This window comes from Salminus brasiliensis, chromosome 4 (assembly GCF_030463535.1).
Source record: "Salminus brasiliensis chromosome 4, fSalBra1.hap2, whole genome shotgun sequence".
Lineage (NCBI taxonomy): Eukaryota > Metazoa > Chordata > Actinopteri > Characiformes > Bryconidae > Salminus > Salminus brasiliensis.
The window spans coordinates 40,399,398-40,416,478 of NC_132881.1; the positions used below are offsets into that span (position 1 = coordinate 40,399,398).

Genomic DNA, 17,081 nt, shown 5'->3' on the forward strand with positions numbered 1-17,081 from the left:
CCAGAACAAGCCAGGTGTCAGGCATTTCCAGTGAGAGGGAAAACAGCTAAACACTGATTTGTGGACTTATTCCCTTCAGAAGTCATTGAGGTAACGCAAGGTAAACACCTGGTCAAGGTAAACACCTGGTCAATGTAAAGTAGAATAGCCTACCTTACTAGTATAGGGGAAACCCAAGTGCTCTGTACAGTAAGATACTAGTCAAGTAAAGTCAAGTCAAGTGGGTTTTATTGTCATTTACATACAGAGTACACAGTGAAACGAAACAACGTTCCTCCAGGACCCTGGTGCAACATAGACACAGTGCATACAGAACACAAGTGCAACACAATACAAGTGCAGACAGACAACACAACACAGTACAGACAGAGAATAATAAATAATTGGGGGTAGTGTGTGAATTATGCAGTGTGTAATAAATATTGAGTCCAGTGAGGTAGTAAAGTTATTAGTGCAAAATGCTTCCCATATTGTCTGGGGTAAATGGCTGGTATGTGTGTGTGTGTGTGTGTGTGTGTGTGTGTGTGTGTGTGTGTGTGTGTGTGAGAGAGAGAGAGAGAGAGAGAGAGAGAGAGAGAGAGAGAGAGAGAGAGAGAGAGAGTGTGTGCATGGAACAGAAAAAAACATCAGTTCAGTCTCTGGGGTTGAGAAGTCTGATGGCTTGGGGGAAGAAGCTATTGCACAGTCTGGTTGTGTTGGACTAGTTCTAGGATGAGTATCTGTTGTGACCTCACCCTAACCCAACATGAGTAAGGTATTTAAAATCCCTATTAACGCAGGTTTTACTCATACTCAGAGCTCACTATTTCAAACTGTTTGCTAAAAGAGGTTAAGTAATTAAACTATTTTCATTACATTTGCATGACATGTTTGTATGTACTGGTATCACTATGTATATGTTATTAATCTATAAAGCATGAGATAACATAGAATACACAGCAAATATGTGGAGGTAAACAGTAAACTCCCTTTTTAATTTACTGCCATTCCAAATCAGCTCAGAGTAAGGAGGCGACTTCAGCCGGCGAATAAGAGGCCAAATTATTTAGGGGTAGTGAATAAGCAGCTAGCACTTCAGCATTATCACATACGGCCCTACTTCCAGTTCCCGGTACCAGTAAAGGACCCCAGCGCATGGAGAGACAGGGGTTCCTCCCTAGAGACTAGATGTTGGGTTTAAGCACTGGTTAAGATGTTTGTGCGAGATTTAGCACAATACATTTATATTATATACATTTATATTACTTTTATTTATATTTTGTTTAGAAAGTATATTTCATGAAGAATAATCTTTAATTAAAGTTTTGTAACATGCATGCAACAAGTCATGGCGTTATGAAAGGCATCAGGCAATAAACGTTGAGTAACCCTACAGTACTCTGCACATTTGGCCCGTGTGATCACGCTGCTCGACATGCAGTTGGACGCCAGTGTTTTTGTGAACGGGGGTGCGTCCGGATTCCAGCACCGATTGGCTAAACTGCACGACAATCAAACACAAAGCACCAATCAGCTTATCGAGACGCTGTGCGAAATGGGCGGAGTTTTAATTGGCCGCCGCAGATCGCTCTAGTGTTGTGATTGGCGGACAGGCGTCTGTTGATGTTCCGTGGGCGGGGCTTGCGGTAGCTCATACAACTGCTGGAGGTCTTTCATCGCCATTTGGTCAACAGCGAAAACCCGCTCGATACGAGGAGGTAAGTCATGTTCGCACCTCTTAAAAAAGAGACCTGGCTAGTTTTGTGAAAGGTTGGTATGTTGGTGCGCTTGTGTATGTGCACTAACACCAACGCCAGCGGATTATTTTAACGGTTTAATGGGTGAAATGAAAGGGTTCGGCCATTTTGCAGGGAGGCGTTGGTTGACTGGCTGGTGCTATCTGTCTACTGTTTCCACTGTTTACTGCACGGGCTGCTTCTGCAATGCCTGGCCTCTGTCAGCTGTTGATTTATGGTTCTAGCAGGTCACTGGATTGCAGTAGGATAGGGAAGGTGGAGTTTGGGGTATTTTGGGGACCTAACCTAGGCTGTGATGTTGCGTCATGCTTGTGTACAAACCCAGTCCTCTTCTCCGCCCCACCGTAGAAAGTCCCACAGTTAAGACTCCGTTAAAGGTGGATTAAATAAGACGCCTGTTCTAGCCTGGTTAATGTCGGGCTGTTTTTGTGTAAGATTTAAAGCTGAAGGATCAGATATTAAATGAATGTAACTGGGAGGCGGTGCCCTGTTGACGCTGCAGCTCCAGGCTGCCTATTGTATAAGGGGGCGGTTCAGGCTCAGGTTCTCCAGTCCTGCCCCCTACCACTGCCCCCTGTGTGGCAGCTAAAGCCAGCCTGCTGTGATTCAGGTAATTATTGTTTGATAATGTGGTGTTAGAGGTGAAATCTACAGGAAGGTGGAATCTAGGTAGACCTGTGAGCACAGGATTTGGGAAATACTAGCAGAACAAGCCAGGTGTCAGATTTTTGGACTTATTCCCTTCAGAAGTCATTTGTTTTAAAAAAACACTGTACAGCGAAATGTGTCCTCCGCATTTAACCCATCTGGTAGTGAACACACACTCACACACACACATGTGTTAGGGGCAGTGAGTACACACACACAGATTGGCTGCCCAGAGCGGTGGGCAGCCAACTCCAGCACCCGGGGAGCAGAGAGGGTAAAGGGCCTTGCTCAAGGGCCCAACAGTGGCAGCTTACCAAGCCCGGGAATCGAACCCACAACCTTGTTATCAATATCCCGGTGCTCTAACCGCTGAGCCACCACTGCCCCAGGTGAAGTGGCAGCTTACCAAGCCCGGGAATCGAACCCACAACCCTGTTATCAATATCCCGGTGCTCTAACCGCTGAGCCACCACTGCCCCAGGTGAAGTAAGGTAAACACCTGGTCGGTGTAAAGTAGGCCTGAGATCAGGGAGATGAACATGCTGAATGAATTGATGATGTGGAGTTAAGAGGTTAAACCTTCAGGAAGGTTAACAACATTCAGGTTAAACTAGTACCGAGAGCAGGGTGGTCTAAAAAAAAATATGCAGTACAGGATTTTGGCAATTTAAAGTAATGGATTTCAGTAAGAGAAAAGCTATAGATCTTTTGGTACTGTCCTCAACATGAGCCTAAAGGGGCTCTCTGGTCGTAAGGAATAAACATGCCAGCTACAGCCATGCCTCAGTGGTCTCCAGTTTGAGATTTTCATTGGAAACCCCCCTTTTTGATGATGGTATCTTGAAGGTGGGTTAGATAACATTGGTCAAACTGGTGAGGCTGGAGGATGCGATGCTAAAATACTCCTTCCTTGACTCACAACAACAGTGGAGCCTTTAATGTGCTTTACAGAACCATTTAAATGAACTGGGTCTTTGTTTCCTTCAAGGATTCTTTTGAAAAACATCTACAAGTGGTTTATTACTGTGGAGAAGAACCATTTAGCCTGACAAAGAAGGGTCCTGGAGTCCTTAAAGACCCCCCCCCCTGTTTTATGGTGTAGGAATAGGCTTTGTGAAATAAACTCCTGGAGTCCCATCTTATGGGAAATATGAGGATGTGAAAGCTGTAACACACTGAATGCAGCACAGATAAACATGCAAATGTGGATGCAATGGATGCAAGATTCAGTTAGAAAGCCCAATCCACATTTCTGTTAAACTGCTATTGGGGAATCCCACATGAAGGAGGCGAACTCCTCGTTTTGACATTTGTTACGGCTCTAGTTGCTGATCCAAATGTACAACACGCACCACTGTGTGTCAGTTATCAACATGACGTAGCCCAGTCCCCTCCTCCAGTCCTGTAATCCACCTTCACAGCACAGAGGTTGTGACCATGCCAGAGCCAGAGTTTTTTTTTTGCTTTTTTGCCGTCCAATTTAACAGCCCAAGTGTTGGCCTTCCTGATCATCCACATTTTTACTCTGTCCCAACTCCCAACACAAGGACAGAGCACAGCTGGTTTGAGAGCCACTGCTGTTTGAGACCCCCTGCACTGCAGACTTTTGTGGTTTCCTGTTGTCCTAACACACCTGATTGAGGTCATGAAGGACTTAATCATTAGCTGGTTCCGTGACCCACGTGCAGTGAAAACACTGCTGTGAAGGTGGATTACAGGACTAGAGGAGGGGACTGTGCTACGTCATGTTTATTATTGACCCACAGTGGTACGTGTTGTACGTTCGGATCAGCAGAGCATGTAGGCAATCGTTTTGTTTTTATAGGCTCAAAGTTCCAGTATGACCTCTGCCACAAAAGCATTCAGTTGTGAGTAGGTAACTCTGGTTGTTTTTGTGCTTTCCAGGACACCCTGGCCTTATTTTGAGTGGCTGTGACCTACTTGCTGTTGACTTGCTTGCCAGGACTTAGTTCGGAGCAGGTGTTCAGAATTCTTTGGTCTGTGAGCAATGTCAGTGGCCGTACTGGTGCGACTGGCCACACATGGTGGGTCCCGGGTGTGCCGGAGGGTCGTGCTTAAGACTGGCTGGGCCCCTCAGGACGACCCGAGACGAATGGTCCACAGCCCGTCAGAGGTTCGTCCTAGCAGCTCTCGCTTTGACCCAGACAGCAGCGGCCGCCCCACCACCTGGGACTCTTTCGGGATCTGGGACAACCGCATTGATGAGCCCATCCTACTCCCTTCCAGTATCCGGTACGGCAAGCCCATCCCCAAGGTCAGCCTGACCAAGGTGGGGTATGCATCGCAGATTGGACAGCGCAAAGAGAATGAGGACCGCTACCAGCTGTCACAGCTGACCAACAACATCCTGTATTTTGCTGTGTTTGATGGGCATGGGGGAGCAGAGGCCGCTGACTTTTGTCACAAGTACATGGAGCAGCATATTAAGTAAGTCTTTGGTAATGAATGGACGTTTTGTGGGAAGAGAGTTTTCTTGGAAACATTTTAGTAATACAAAACTGTCTTGGCTTGGATATATAGAATGATTTGCTAGTACAGGTTTCAGGTGATTAGTTGCATGTGGGTGAACATTTTCACCAGCACCTATCACCTGCATTTTATCTCTGCTTCCAGCAGCAGGGTGTCAAATTACAAGCTGCACAGTCAGCATGACATTGCTGTCAGAAACAGAGAAGGAACAGAAAACATGGGTAATTTTTCTCTCTACTAAGGCAGGAATGAACCTTCATAGACATAAACATGCCCAGAATGATACACAGAGCAGGTGATTGTTTGTTAACATGACTGAGAAATCTAATCTGTAAAACATGTAGAATGAGGTTAGAAATACAAGGCTAGTAGAAATACAGGGCAAGTAACCCATTTTATTCCTAAGTGATAAAATTGCAAAGCAGACTTCACCAAAAGGAACTTCCAGTGTATCTTTTCTGTCATTTAAAACACTTTCTAATTAATCAAAATACTTGTTGTTATTATTATTATTATTATTATAAAATTTTTAGATAAATCTTAAAAAACTATGCAGACTGTTGTGTAGTTTAAAACAGCATTATGTGAAAATTGGTGTTTCTTGCTCAGGGGCTCCCCCTACAGTTGGGAAACATCCCTAAGCAAATGTTTTACACATGCTTTTTTGGAAAAGCTGACAGAAGCAGGTAGATGAAAGAAGCATGTAGTAACTGTAACTGACTGTAAATGACTGTAACTGATACAGTAGTGTAAAATAACAGGATTTTACACAAATATGACTCTGGTTACGTGGTGTTAAACCAGTTCTCACAAGCTTAACCCTGCCCACTTCACCAAAGTTACATAGTGCCGTTAGCAGTGTGTCAAGCCTGTTGTGGCAATGACAAACATGCTGTTCTCCCTATCACGTCAGAGTCAATGGAGCATCACAATGATTTTTTAAATTGGTATTATAAGGTATAATACAACATAATGCTGCTTTAATGTAAATCTGCATTGCTTTAGGTTTTACTGTATAAAGAATTATTTATTAAAACAACTGAGCTAACCCTTTTTGGGACAGATCTTTAAAATGTGTGAACGAATTCAATACGCAGGTCCTGTCTCTGTAGACCCACACTGGATTCATGCTTCTGCATTCTTGTTTCAGAGACCTCGTGACGGAGGAGGACAACTTGGAGCTAGTTCTAAAACAAGCATTTCTCAACGTGGATAAAGCATTATTAAGGCACTGTCACTTCACTGCAGATGGTAGGTTCCCTCTCTATACAGTTTAGAGAGCGGGGTGGAGTGGGGGCTCATTGGTCACTGGGAGGGGGAGAGGTTGGTGTGGTCAGTTTGCTAAATAGGTAACTATTTTAGGCCAGACTAACACCATGCTAGACACACTTCACATTGTGCAGTAGCGATTTATCATCTCCACTTAGCCATGCTGTAGATTCCTCAGACGCAGTGCCAAGAGAAATGCTGTGACCCTGAATAATATCCGTATCTGTAAAAGGTAGGCAGAGGAGCCTATTCCGCTAAAAGCACTTGTGGTGTTTTCAGTATTTTGTGCTGCTGTGTAATTGAATCTGATTACATGCTGGCTATAATTCTGCCATGTGAACAGTTTCTAGCATGACTTTTTCAGGTTAAATCAATCTAATTGCTGTTATCTTAACTTTGTTTAAATGGGAATTTCACAGATTAAGAAAAAAATGCATAATTAAATGTTTTAGATGTAAACAGTTGATCAGAGTGGTTTGGTATAAATGCTTTTAGAGAAACACAAATCTGTCAGAGTGGTGATGATAAGCAGGTTAATTAACAAAATGGTTATGAATACACTGCTTATTGCCAGATACATTGGTTTACAAATAATTTTGAGATTAGGATTTGGCCTAAAAGAGATTCCATTGTATCATTGAAGCATGACTAGAGTGTTAGCTTCAGGTCAGCATACTAGCACATGGTTAGAGCGTAAAGCCAAGCTTGTGTGTTGTATGTTTCAATTTTTTGTGAGGTTCAGTGCTGATGATGAACTACAGATTTAAACAGTATCACATACTTGTCAACCACACATTTCAGCCAAAATGTATTAATTTAATTAATTTAGACTCTAATTCAGAATTTTGTGAATTGTTACACCCTAGTATCCAAAAACTCTTCTTTTTCAGATACCACAATTTACCACAATTTTGCCAATAGCATTACAGATAAAAGCTATACAAGTAGAAATGTGCACAAATTGGTATTTTCTGCTACAGTTGTAACTCTCTTTAACCCCACTTCTGTAAATACAAATCATGCTATGAGCATCTGCTTGTGGTCAGCTATAAACATGCATTTGTTGACAAGCTGAAAGATAAAGTACTGGCATCTGTAGTGAAAGAAGCATGTGGACTGAGGCGGTATAATTAATATTACAGGATTTTACACAAATATGACTTTGATAACGCAACGTTAGACAGTTCAGTAGTGTTCCGTAGTGCAGTAGAGTGACACCGACTGAGATACCCATTCTCCCTGTTACAGTCAGTGGAGCATCCAAATGATTATGAGATATAAGAAGTAATTTATCAGTAAAATGGCACATTAAAGTTGCTCTTAGTTACTTCGCCATTAATTTGTCTTTGCATTGTCAACATCACTAACTTTGTAAAGAGAATCAGTAAATCAGTTTCAGACTTTACACCAAACCACTTAAAATCATTGTTTATTCCTCAACAACTGATTTATGCACACTTTTTCAATCAAAGAATTCCCTTTGACGTTATTTCAAAAAGCATATTTAATATACAACCTTTGCTTGCTCATGCCTTGGCAAAGGTTTGTATTTGGGTTTACACAATTTTCCTTGGCTCCAGCTCTTTATTTACTAATGTAGTGATAATAACATTAAGTTGTGTTCGTATTAGTAGTATATCCTCAGTGAAAGATTATATTTTGAGCCACAGAGTGTATTCAGCTGACATTCCTTTTAGGCAGTTTTAAAAACCAGCACAGTTACAAGCTCTGTAGCTCCCAAGTGTAACACCGTCAAGTCTCTGATAGAATTGACACCAGCCATGACGCTCTTTTACTGTGTGGCTCATTCATGGGCCCTGGTGCGTGCAATGTACAATCTTGCCCTGTGTGTGTGTGCGTGTTATCTATGACAGCTGCGGACCCAGCTAAGAACCCATAAATGCGGCAGCTCTGCGCTCCCTTTTTGGAAGGCGAGGGGCTAGATTGGTCCAGCGGGTCCCTGCGTGGACTTCTGGAAGGTTCCTCAACTTTCTCTCCCTTTCTTTCTAAATCTCTCTCTTCTCTCTCTAGCTACCTCCTGTTCTTTAACACACATGTTTTCAAAGACTAGATTCATCATGTTGACAAAGTTGTGTGCAGGGCTTTTCTGTGTTCCAGCCAGAGTCAAATTATTCTACATCCTTTTATAGCAGAACGGTACTGGTTGCTTTGAATGTTTAATAAAGGGAGCCTTTTTTTAACTGAAGGCTCTGGAAGGCAGCTTTTTATGAGAGTTTCTTTGTTGAGGTAGCGGCCATTACTAAACACAGTTCAACTACATGATCTTTATGAACTTTAGCACTCACCTTGAAAGTGAACTAGCGTGTGACAAGTCAGTGACGCCTACTTGCTAGCTTCTTCTTGCTAGTCTAACACAATATACGCTAGAAACTACTGACCTATTTCTTAGAACAATAATGCAACACCTCACTGGAGTTATTAGGTACAGCCCAGACATGATTAGTTTCATGTAGGGAGGAGAAATACTGCATTATTACATCTGTAAAAATGTATCATGAAGCCCCATTAGTGACATCACTTATTAATAATCAATAATGTTTATCCCCAGATAATGAAACATTGAGCAAGAGATAATTGTGTCTGTACCTGACTGCATTGGTCATGGTGGTATTCATTACATACAAGTTACGCATTTCCCTTGCAGCAATACACACTATATGTCCGCTCCTAATGAATACATATAGCTACTTTCAGTCGCACCCGTTGCCGACACAGATGTGCAAATGCACACACACACACACCTACACCCCCACACCTGTCTAGTCCCTGTAGAGAAGTACTTCAGATAGAATAGGGCTCTCTCGAACAGATAAACATGAACCTACTGGCACCATGCCTAATGCCAGGAATGGGCTGGAAGGGTATTAAAACTGACACCCAGCGTTCCCTGGAATGATGACGCTCCATTTAATACTTTTGGGATGAGTCCTCACAGCAATACTGCAAAATCTAGTAGGGAGCCTTCCTAGGACAGTGGAGACAGTTGCCCGAGCAAACGAAGGATAAATATGGGTTGGAAAAGAATATATATATATAATGTTTATATAGTCGTATTAAGTGGATGCAGTGTGCTAGTATGATAATCACTCAACATCAATGTTTTCTGTAATTCTACTTGTTTTAATGTTCAGAAGTAGAATGATGCACATCAGCTTCCTTTTGGACACATGGAATCCAAGTAATTGCTTCTTTGTGTCCTAATATTTAAAAACTCTCACAATCTCAGGATTTCGCAGAATATTTACCAGCATGGTGATTTGCACAGGGTTAAAATAACATAGGGTTGTTTCTGTGGCTCGTTTCGTATCACTGTTAAAAGCCACTGAAATCTTTTTTAGCGTGGAAGCATCCCAACCCTATAAGTAACAAGCATTGCAATTTTTGACTGAACCAAAATTACTCAGAAATTACAGAAATAATCACATCCTCCCACATGAAAAGCTAATCCTGTCTGAATAGTACTTAAGAGTTGAAAATCGAGATCACTCTGCGTAGAAACGAGGATGTGGCTTTTTTGCCAATTTAATGCACAAACTGTATCCTGCAGCTGGTGGTGGCTGTATGCTTATTTTTCTGCTTCTGCTAGTTATGACTGCTTTAGCAGCTGCCGTTTCCCCCCTTTAGGCCCTTTTACTGTTTGGCATGCTTGTTTTTGTGTTCATGATCTATTTCCCAAGTCATCCTTTTACCACTTTACCCCCAAAGATACTATTTCTTTCTGCATGATTTGATTCTTCTCAGCTTTTCCTGCTCATCCTCTCTTTTGGAAATTTCCTTAAGTAGCCCAACACGACTTCTCCTTCTTTGTCATACTTTGGAGTACAACAAAGTGTGTGTGTGTGTGTGTGTGTGTGTGTGTGTGTGTGTGTGTGTGTGTGTGTGTGTGTGTGTATATACATATATATAAGTAAGAGAGTCAGAGAGAGAAAGAGTGTGATTGAGCGTGTGAATACAGTGTGTGTTCTTGGAATTATTATTGCTCTGCCTATAAATACACATTAGTGATCCTCTCTGTATGTTGTCTCTCTGTGTGTATGTGTGTGTTTATGTAGTAGTTAAAGCATGGCTACATGTGATGGTACACGTGAGTTTCCTCAGCACAGTGCAGAGGTTTTAATATTATTCCCTGTCTGCTGTAACGCGTGGGCTTTGTCTCTGGTGCTTTGCAGCGTCTGTGCTCAGCTCGGGCACCACTGCCACAGTGGCTCTGCTGAGAGATGGCATCGAGTTGGTGGTGGCCAGTGTTGGGGACAGCCGGGCCATGCTCTGCCGGAAGAGCAAAGCTGTTAAACTCACCATGGACCACACACCAGAGAGGAAGGATGAAAAAGAGAGGTGAGGGGTAATCTAGCACATTCAGAGTACAGTTAGAGGGAAGGTAAGATCTGCTACGACCAAATGTCTGTGGATGCCCTTTTTGCTGAGTGCATTAAGCTGCTGTAAGTTGCACAAAATGCGTGTGTAGTAATGCTAGTAGAAATCCTTCTTCACTGGACAGTAGAGACAGTTATTTTATTGTTTTGTTTTTGTTTTTTTCTTCTTCAGTATGCTTGATTTCAGAAGAAACTATAAATGAGGAGGTGTCCGAACACTTTTGGCCATTTAGTGTATGTTCATGATGCACAACGTTTATCACAATACTTATTACTTTTATTATTATTATTATTATTATTATTATTTTGTCAAGGAGCTATAGTATTCTTGATTTAAAATAATTGATGAGCACAAACTTTGTATGAATCTTTATAAGTCAATTTCTATTATCTTCCAAACCCTTAACTTTGAGGCTTGGTGGATATGCAAGTTTGTCATTTAGTGCTCCAGTGCTGGTCCTATTAGAACACTGCAGGTTTGTGCTTTCTTGCTAAAACACTTAATTATGCAATATTGCATATTCCGTAATGTTATCTGTGCTATAAATAATCTAATAAGGGAATTATTAGTTCAGCTATGGAGCATGAGGATGCAAACTTTTAGAAGAGGTGCTTAGTGTCTTCAAGCCTTTTAAAGAAACTAGTGGAGTTCTGTCCAAAAGAGACCATTGTCTAACCGGTAATTCAGTTGTAATTCAGTTGTGCAGAAGCGTCAATCTGTGAAGTGTAGAAAATAACTGATAATTGAGTAACTTTCTTCTCACCCTGCCTGTGTGATGTAGGATTCGTAAAGCTGGGGGCTTTGTGACATGGAACAGTCTGGGACAGCCTCATGTCAACGGCAGATTGGCAATGACGCGCAGCATTGGAGACTTTGACCTAAAAAATTCTGGGGTCATTGCAGAGCCGGAGACCAAACGCATTTCAGTAAGTAGCCTCTCTGTACTTTAGACAGCTGTAGACAGAAACTGGTTTTAGAGCTAAATGACTTCATTCATATTCTACTCGAAGTAGTGTTGGAATGAACGCTTATGCTCTTCTGTCCAGCTGCATCATGTCCACGACTCCTTCCTCTCCCTCACAACCGATGGCATCAACTTCATCATGAACAGCCAAGAGATTTGCAATGTCATCAACCAGTGCAATGACCCTAAAGAGGCAGCGCAGCGAATCTCTGAGCAGGTATATGGGGTTTCTGGGTCATTTTTCAGGCAGAATATGCATGGTTCACATGCATTCTGAAAGTCCTGGTACATTAGAAAATTGCTCAAATGTCCTGATAATTTTAGTTAGATCCTGGAAAGGCTATTGAGCCAATGTGAGATTTTAGCAGTGCACTGAGATGGCAGTACACAAATCTTTGCCCTTTTTTAATGACCCACCACTTGTGTCTGTTTTGCTCTCTGTCTCTTAGGTTATACAGTATGGTGCGGAGGACAACAGCACAATTATTGTGGTGCCGTTTGGGGCGTGGGGCAAACACAAAAGCTCTGACGTCAGCTTCTCCTTTAGCCGCAGCTTTGTGTCCAGCGGCCGTTGGGCATGAATGTAGCAGACCAAGAAAAAGAGACAGAGGGAGTGACTGAACAAATAAGCAGGCCAGGTGGGAGAGTGATCCTGGTCTGACTTGACCAACGTGCAATACTGTCAGTTCATGGTGTTAAGGGAACAGGAGGAAAAGACCATCCATCCAGACCAGCATTCACCTCTGTAACTGTTTGTTTGGACCACAGCACACTTCATAACCTCTTAATTCTGATGAGAGACAGTGAAATGATTGACATAACTCTACATCGGGCCTCATTAGCAATATATCCACTGTCAGTCAGCATCAGGGCACATAAACTGCTTTTGTGAGGAAACGGAGCACTTTAGTGTGCATGATCTGCACATTAACCAGTATTCCTGCAGCTACGACTGTACACGACCAGCGGCTCAAAAGGCCCTGTCAGACATATAGACAGTTCTGTACTTGCTATATGAGTGGTTGCCATAGTTTTACCTCTTATACTTGTAAGTGTATATATTTTAGGATTGTGACCTCCACATAGTTGTGGACCACAGTCTTTCTGTAGTTTTCAAGCACATTTAGTAGGTCAAATTGAGGCTTTCACTGCAAATAGATGAAGACAGTAGCACTTTCTCCTTTGAGGTCCACGTTAGACGCCTGTCTTGTTGGCTGTCTAGTATTTCAGTGGTTTGAAACACTTCTCCCTTCGTATTCTATATCTCCCTTTTTTTCAACATTTGAGACATCCCAGCTTAAAGCAAATCCATCCTTTAGACAACTTTGACTATACCTAGTTGTATTAGTCACAGTAAATGCTTAATCGTCCTCTACAGCCATTGCAAAGCAGTTTGATGGAATTGTTTGGTCCTAAGCCCACATCTCTGACCTGTCGCTGTAATGCAATATAATGGTATTGACAAAAGCACATGGTGAAATTCTTCTGCAAAAATATAGGGGGGATGTTTTTTTTCTGAGAGCTATGCTTGAGTGATGTGTGGGACAGCCCAGCCCAGCCAAACATGGTACATAGGTACAGTTTCTGTTTTCGCAAGATGTCCGATATTTATGTATAGAAACCATTTTTTTGCCTTCTCTACCTGCAGTATGTTGCAAAACCACTGTCAAATCCATATGCACTGTTTAGTCTGACTCAGCTTGTACATTACTCCTGAAATTCCTAAAGAGGAATTTAACAGATTTTTCATAACGTCTGCATAATTCCATAATTTTGAGATGTGGACATTCCTTGGCTTTTATGGCTACAAGGGGAGCCATCTTGAATATAGCTAAATATCCAATATTTCACATTTGAGGCTGTATGAACACTATATGATTATTTAACCAATTTCCATAGTTTTCACATCTTTCACTAATTTGAACCAGGGGATTTTATATTGGCAGATTGTTAAACTTGTTTTGGAATATTCTTCATGAAATGAGTAAGACAAGTAAAACACATTCTCATAAGGAGTTGAGTAGTAGTGTTTAAACAATCTCAGAATTATACATATTTCATATATAGACTAGATTTAAGATTTCCTTTCCCTGCCACACAATGCTAACAGTTATGGAAAGATGTGACCTAGGTGGTTCTTCCTCTGAGTCATATGAAGCCAGAAAACTGCATATTCTCAAACTGCTGCTATCACAACAACATTGGTCAGCTGAACTCACTTGAAGGAAAGTGTTAACCAACAGTTCAGTTTTCTCTACCACAGATTGCCGTTGCGTTACCGATGATTGGACCAGTGCTTAGACAGCTGGGCTTTTTGAGAGCTCTCAATTTCAAATGGTTAACTGTAGAGAAACTTAAGATGTGACTTCGTTACAGTGGTGGTCAAAGGAACCAGCAGAATCTCTGTATGCCCACAATGTAAATACAACCAAATATTGATTTCTTTTGCTTCTTTGTAATATTGATTAAAATGTGCTATAGCTTTGGGGCATTAAATGCTTCAGATCTGGTTCCTTTTGGCTTAGGCTGTTTCTCCAGAATGCAGGCTTCTCCTGCAACCACTGTAATTTTCCTGTGGTTTCATACAAGTGGTTAAATTATGCAGATATGTTGGGAAATCGTTGGTCCTTCCTTGTAAAACTGATCAAACAGGGGTATGGTTAAACTTACCTGGGGTTTCTGTGCCTGATGAATATACTGATCATAACACTCAGATCGTCTTAACTGTTCAATAACTCTCCCTGTGCCATCCAATCATCATCTTTCTGCTGAGATGCTTCTGGCCCCCCCATGGACCCCTGTTACATTTAGTGAACTGATGTGTTTATCTAGTGCCTTTGTCTTAATGTTCTCCTCTTCTATCATAATCACAGCGATTGTGGTTCAGGACACTTCTGTGGACATTTAGAAACTAGGAACTAGGACCTGAGCTTACTCATTGGTAATACACAGACGGGCTTGTATGCAATGGTCCCCCTAAGTGCATTTGGAACAGGTATGGTTTTGTATAATATGTTTTGTATATAATAATATTTATATATTTTGATGTCAAAGAGAAATGGCTGTTATATATATCTAGAAATATATCCACTGTTGTATAGATGTGAAAGTATACTCGGCTTTATTAAACATGTGTGGATCGGGACCCTCACGTTTGTGAATATGAAGGCAGGTCTGCTGTGATGTTGGAAATGTCGGATCTAAAAAGCTTCCGTTTCTGTACTGTAGTCCGAGTGATTCTTTGATGTTGAGAGCCATACGGACGTGACCTTAGAATGTGAGCATCTCAGTTGGAGGTATTTTTAAAGATGGTCATGTTCGAGTCCTTTTATTTTATGTAGGCCATGATCAATTTTTTTTAATGCAGTGAATTTTCAATGCGAACAGCATTTGGTGTCATTTTAGACATTTGTTTTCCTTTCAGTGTTCTTGGTTTTCCTTCTCTGAGCTCCAGAGCCCGATACGGGATACAATGAGATGTGAACAAGCTGGGGTCCTGCTGTACAGCTGTACAGTGCTGTATGTCCTGACTTACTTTATTCACCTCTGATGATTACCGCACCCTTTTATGAGCCCAACAGAGTGTCTCATAGCAGGAAATGATGTAACTCTGAGGATTGTCAGTCCTTCAGAGAGGTGATGTAGATGAATCGCACTGTTAAGCTAGCTCTGCTGAAATCAATGTGAACATGTATTTTATGAAGAATGTTGAAAATAAGACCTGTACGTTTACTACTTCACTGTTGCATGTTATTTGTTTTGTTTTTTTCTGTTGACATTTTAGGATTCATGTTCTTCACCTGAAGTCAGTGAACTGCAAATGTGTTTTGGTGCAACTTTATTTAGGAAATTATACTCATGAATAAAGCCTGAGCAGAAACTGGTTTGAAGAATTGATGTGGTTTATTGATGTAAATGTAAAATGATGGATTTGCATTTACTAAAGAAACTTTATTGGATTCTTATTTTGAGATATTATAGTAACGAAATACATACATAAATACAGAGAAATCTCATTAAATATAAGGTGTTGTAATAATGTATTATGATGATGATAATAATAATAATAATAATAATAATAATTATTATTATTTGTTTCCTTTGGGCTGACCACAAATGTTTGCCCCTGGTTTCACTAGAGCTGGGCAATATGACAATATTTTATCATATTGTGATCAATTCTGTTATCGTGATGCACAATATGCTTTTCTAATTAACACTGATCAGCTGCAGGTTTCATTACAGACAGTGTAATTAGAAGAAGTGTTTCATTAGAAGAAGTTCAGCAGGTGTTGAATAAAATCACTGTATTCAGTACTGGAGAGGATCTGAATAGTAGTTTATAAGAATCTGCCGCTATCCAAAGGTTTACTATGTTGTATCTGATTACTTTCAATTACCTTTGCATGACATGTCTGTTTAAAGCCATATATTTAAATAAAGCTCATCAAGCTTTGACAACAGTAGTGTCTCACAAACACACACACTTGCTTAATTGATTAGAAACAAACGTGGTAAGACAGTGATCTTGTTTAGGCTGTAATGCAATCCTGCTTGTAATCAATCATCTTTTTTTTTTTTTTTAATTTACCTGTAATCTAATTACTTACTTTTTTTACTGTAACTTTACATGTATTCCTTTGCTACCCAACACTGCCAGACACAAACACAGGCATCATGTCTTCCAGTGTTTAATCTGAAAAATACTGATGTACTGATACTAATACTAATAGCTATATGTTCAAATGTTCGTGGACACCACTTTTAATGCATTCAGCTACTCTAAGTTTTGCAGATTTGCACATGCACACATACAGCATGTCTAGTGCCTGTAGAGAAGTATTGCCAATAGAATAGGAATCTGGAGCAGATAAACATGAACCCATCGGCACCATGCCTAATGCCAGGTGTGGTGGGCTCAAGGGATATATAGCCACTTGTTGTCTAATTCATCCAGATAGTCTTGTGTTGATTGTGAGATTCAGATTTGTAAACAGCTTTTTTGATCAGAAATACAGAATTTTCCCCTTGTCACAATGATACAAATACACTGGTAACCCCCAACCAACCACCTGGGGTACCACAGCAAACAAATATCAAAATCAATCCTGCTTCCTTTGATTTGACTGATGTACATCATAACGAATGTAAATGGCCCCTACTATATATATATATATATATATATATATATATATATATATATATATATATATATTAGTGGCCATTTACATTCTATATGCATTCTTATATAATAGTAATAATATATACTGATGGACGCATTTTAAAGTTTTGAGTATTATTGTTTGAGTCCAGCAGGGGGGGCTATTGCAGAGTGTAACTGATGAGATGATATGCTTAATGCAGGACGTTTGGGCCTCAGGCCTGTAGAAACCAGGATCACTATTATGGCTTATTAGTGACACATGAAATAAGGTTACTATTTTATATACCAATCGGTCATACCATTAAAACCACTGAAAGGTGAAGTGAATAACACTGATCTACTGTGACATCTGCCAAGGGTGGATATATTAGGCAGTAAGTGTACAGTCAGTTCTTGAAGGTAATGTTTACGTTAA

The 17,081-nt window shown here is 40.8% G+C and overlaps 1 protein-coding gene across 1 annotated transcript; it reads left to right on the top strand.

Moving 5' to 3' along the window:
• The first annotated feature begins 1,612 nt into the window (after nucleotides 1-1,612).
• On the top strand, nucleotides 1,613-15,386 carry ppm1kb (protein phosphatase, Mg2+/Mn2+ dependent 1Kb). Its single transcript, XM_072678465.1, has 7 exons — nucleotides 1,613-1,697; nucleotides 4,290-4,832; nucleotides 6,025-6,125; nucleotides 10,334-10,499; nucleotides 11,320-11,464; nucleotides 11,585-11,719; nucleotides 11,952-15,386. Exons 2-7 carry the CDS (start codon nucleotides 4,393-4,395, stop codon nucleotides 12,081-12,083), a joined length of 1,119 nt encoding a protein of 372 aa, XP_072534566.1. The 5' UTR covers nucleotides 1,613-1,697; nucleotides 4,290-4,392; the 3' UTR covers nucleotides 12,084-15,386.
• Nucleotides 15,387-17,081: the final 1,695 nt, after the last annotated feature.

Bases quoted from the DNA above. Each gene is read 5' to 3' on its own strand.
- ppm1kb (XM_072678465.1), top strand. From the start codon at position 4,393: ATGTCAGTGGCCGTACTGGTGCGACTGGCCACACATGGTGGGTCCCGG. The intron at 10,500-11,319 runs GTGAGGGGTAAT...TGTGTGATGTAG, and splicing joins AGGAAGGATGAAAAAGAGAG to GATTCGTAAAGCTGGGGGCT. The intron at 11,720-11,951 runs GTATATGGGGTT...TCTGTCTCTTAG, and splicing joins CGCAGCGAATCTCTGAGCAG to GTTATACAGTATGGTGCGGA.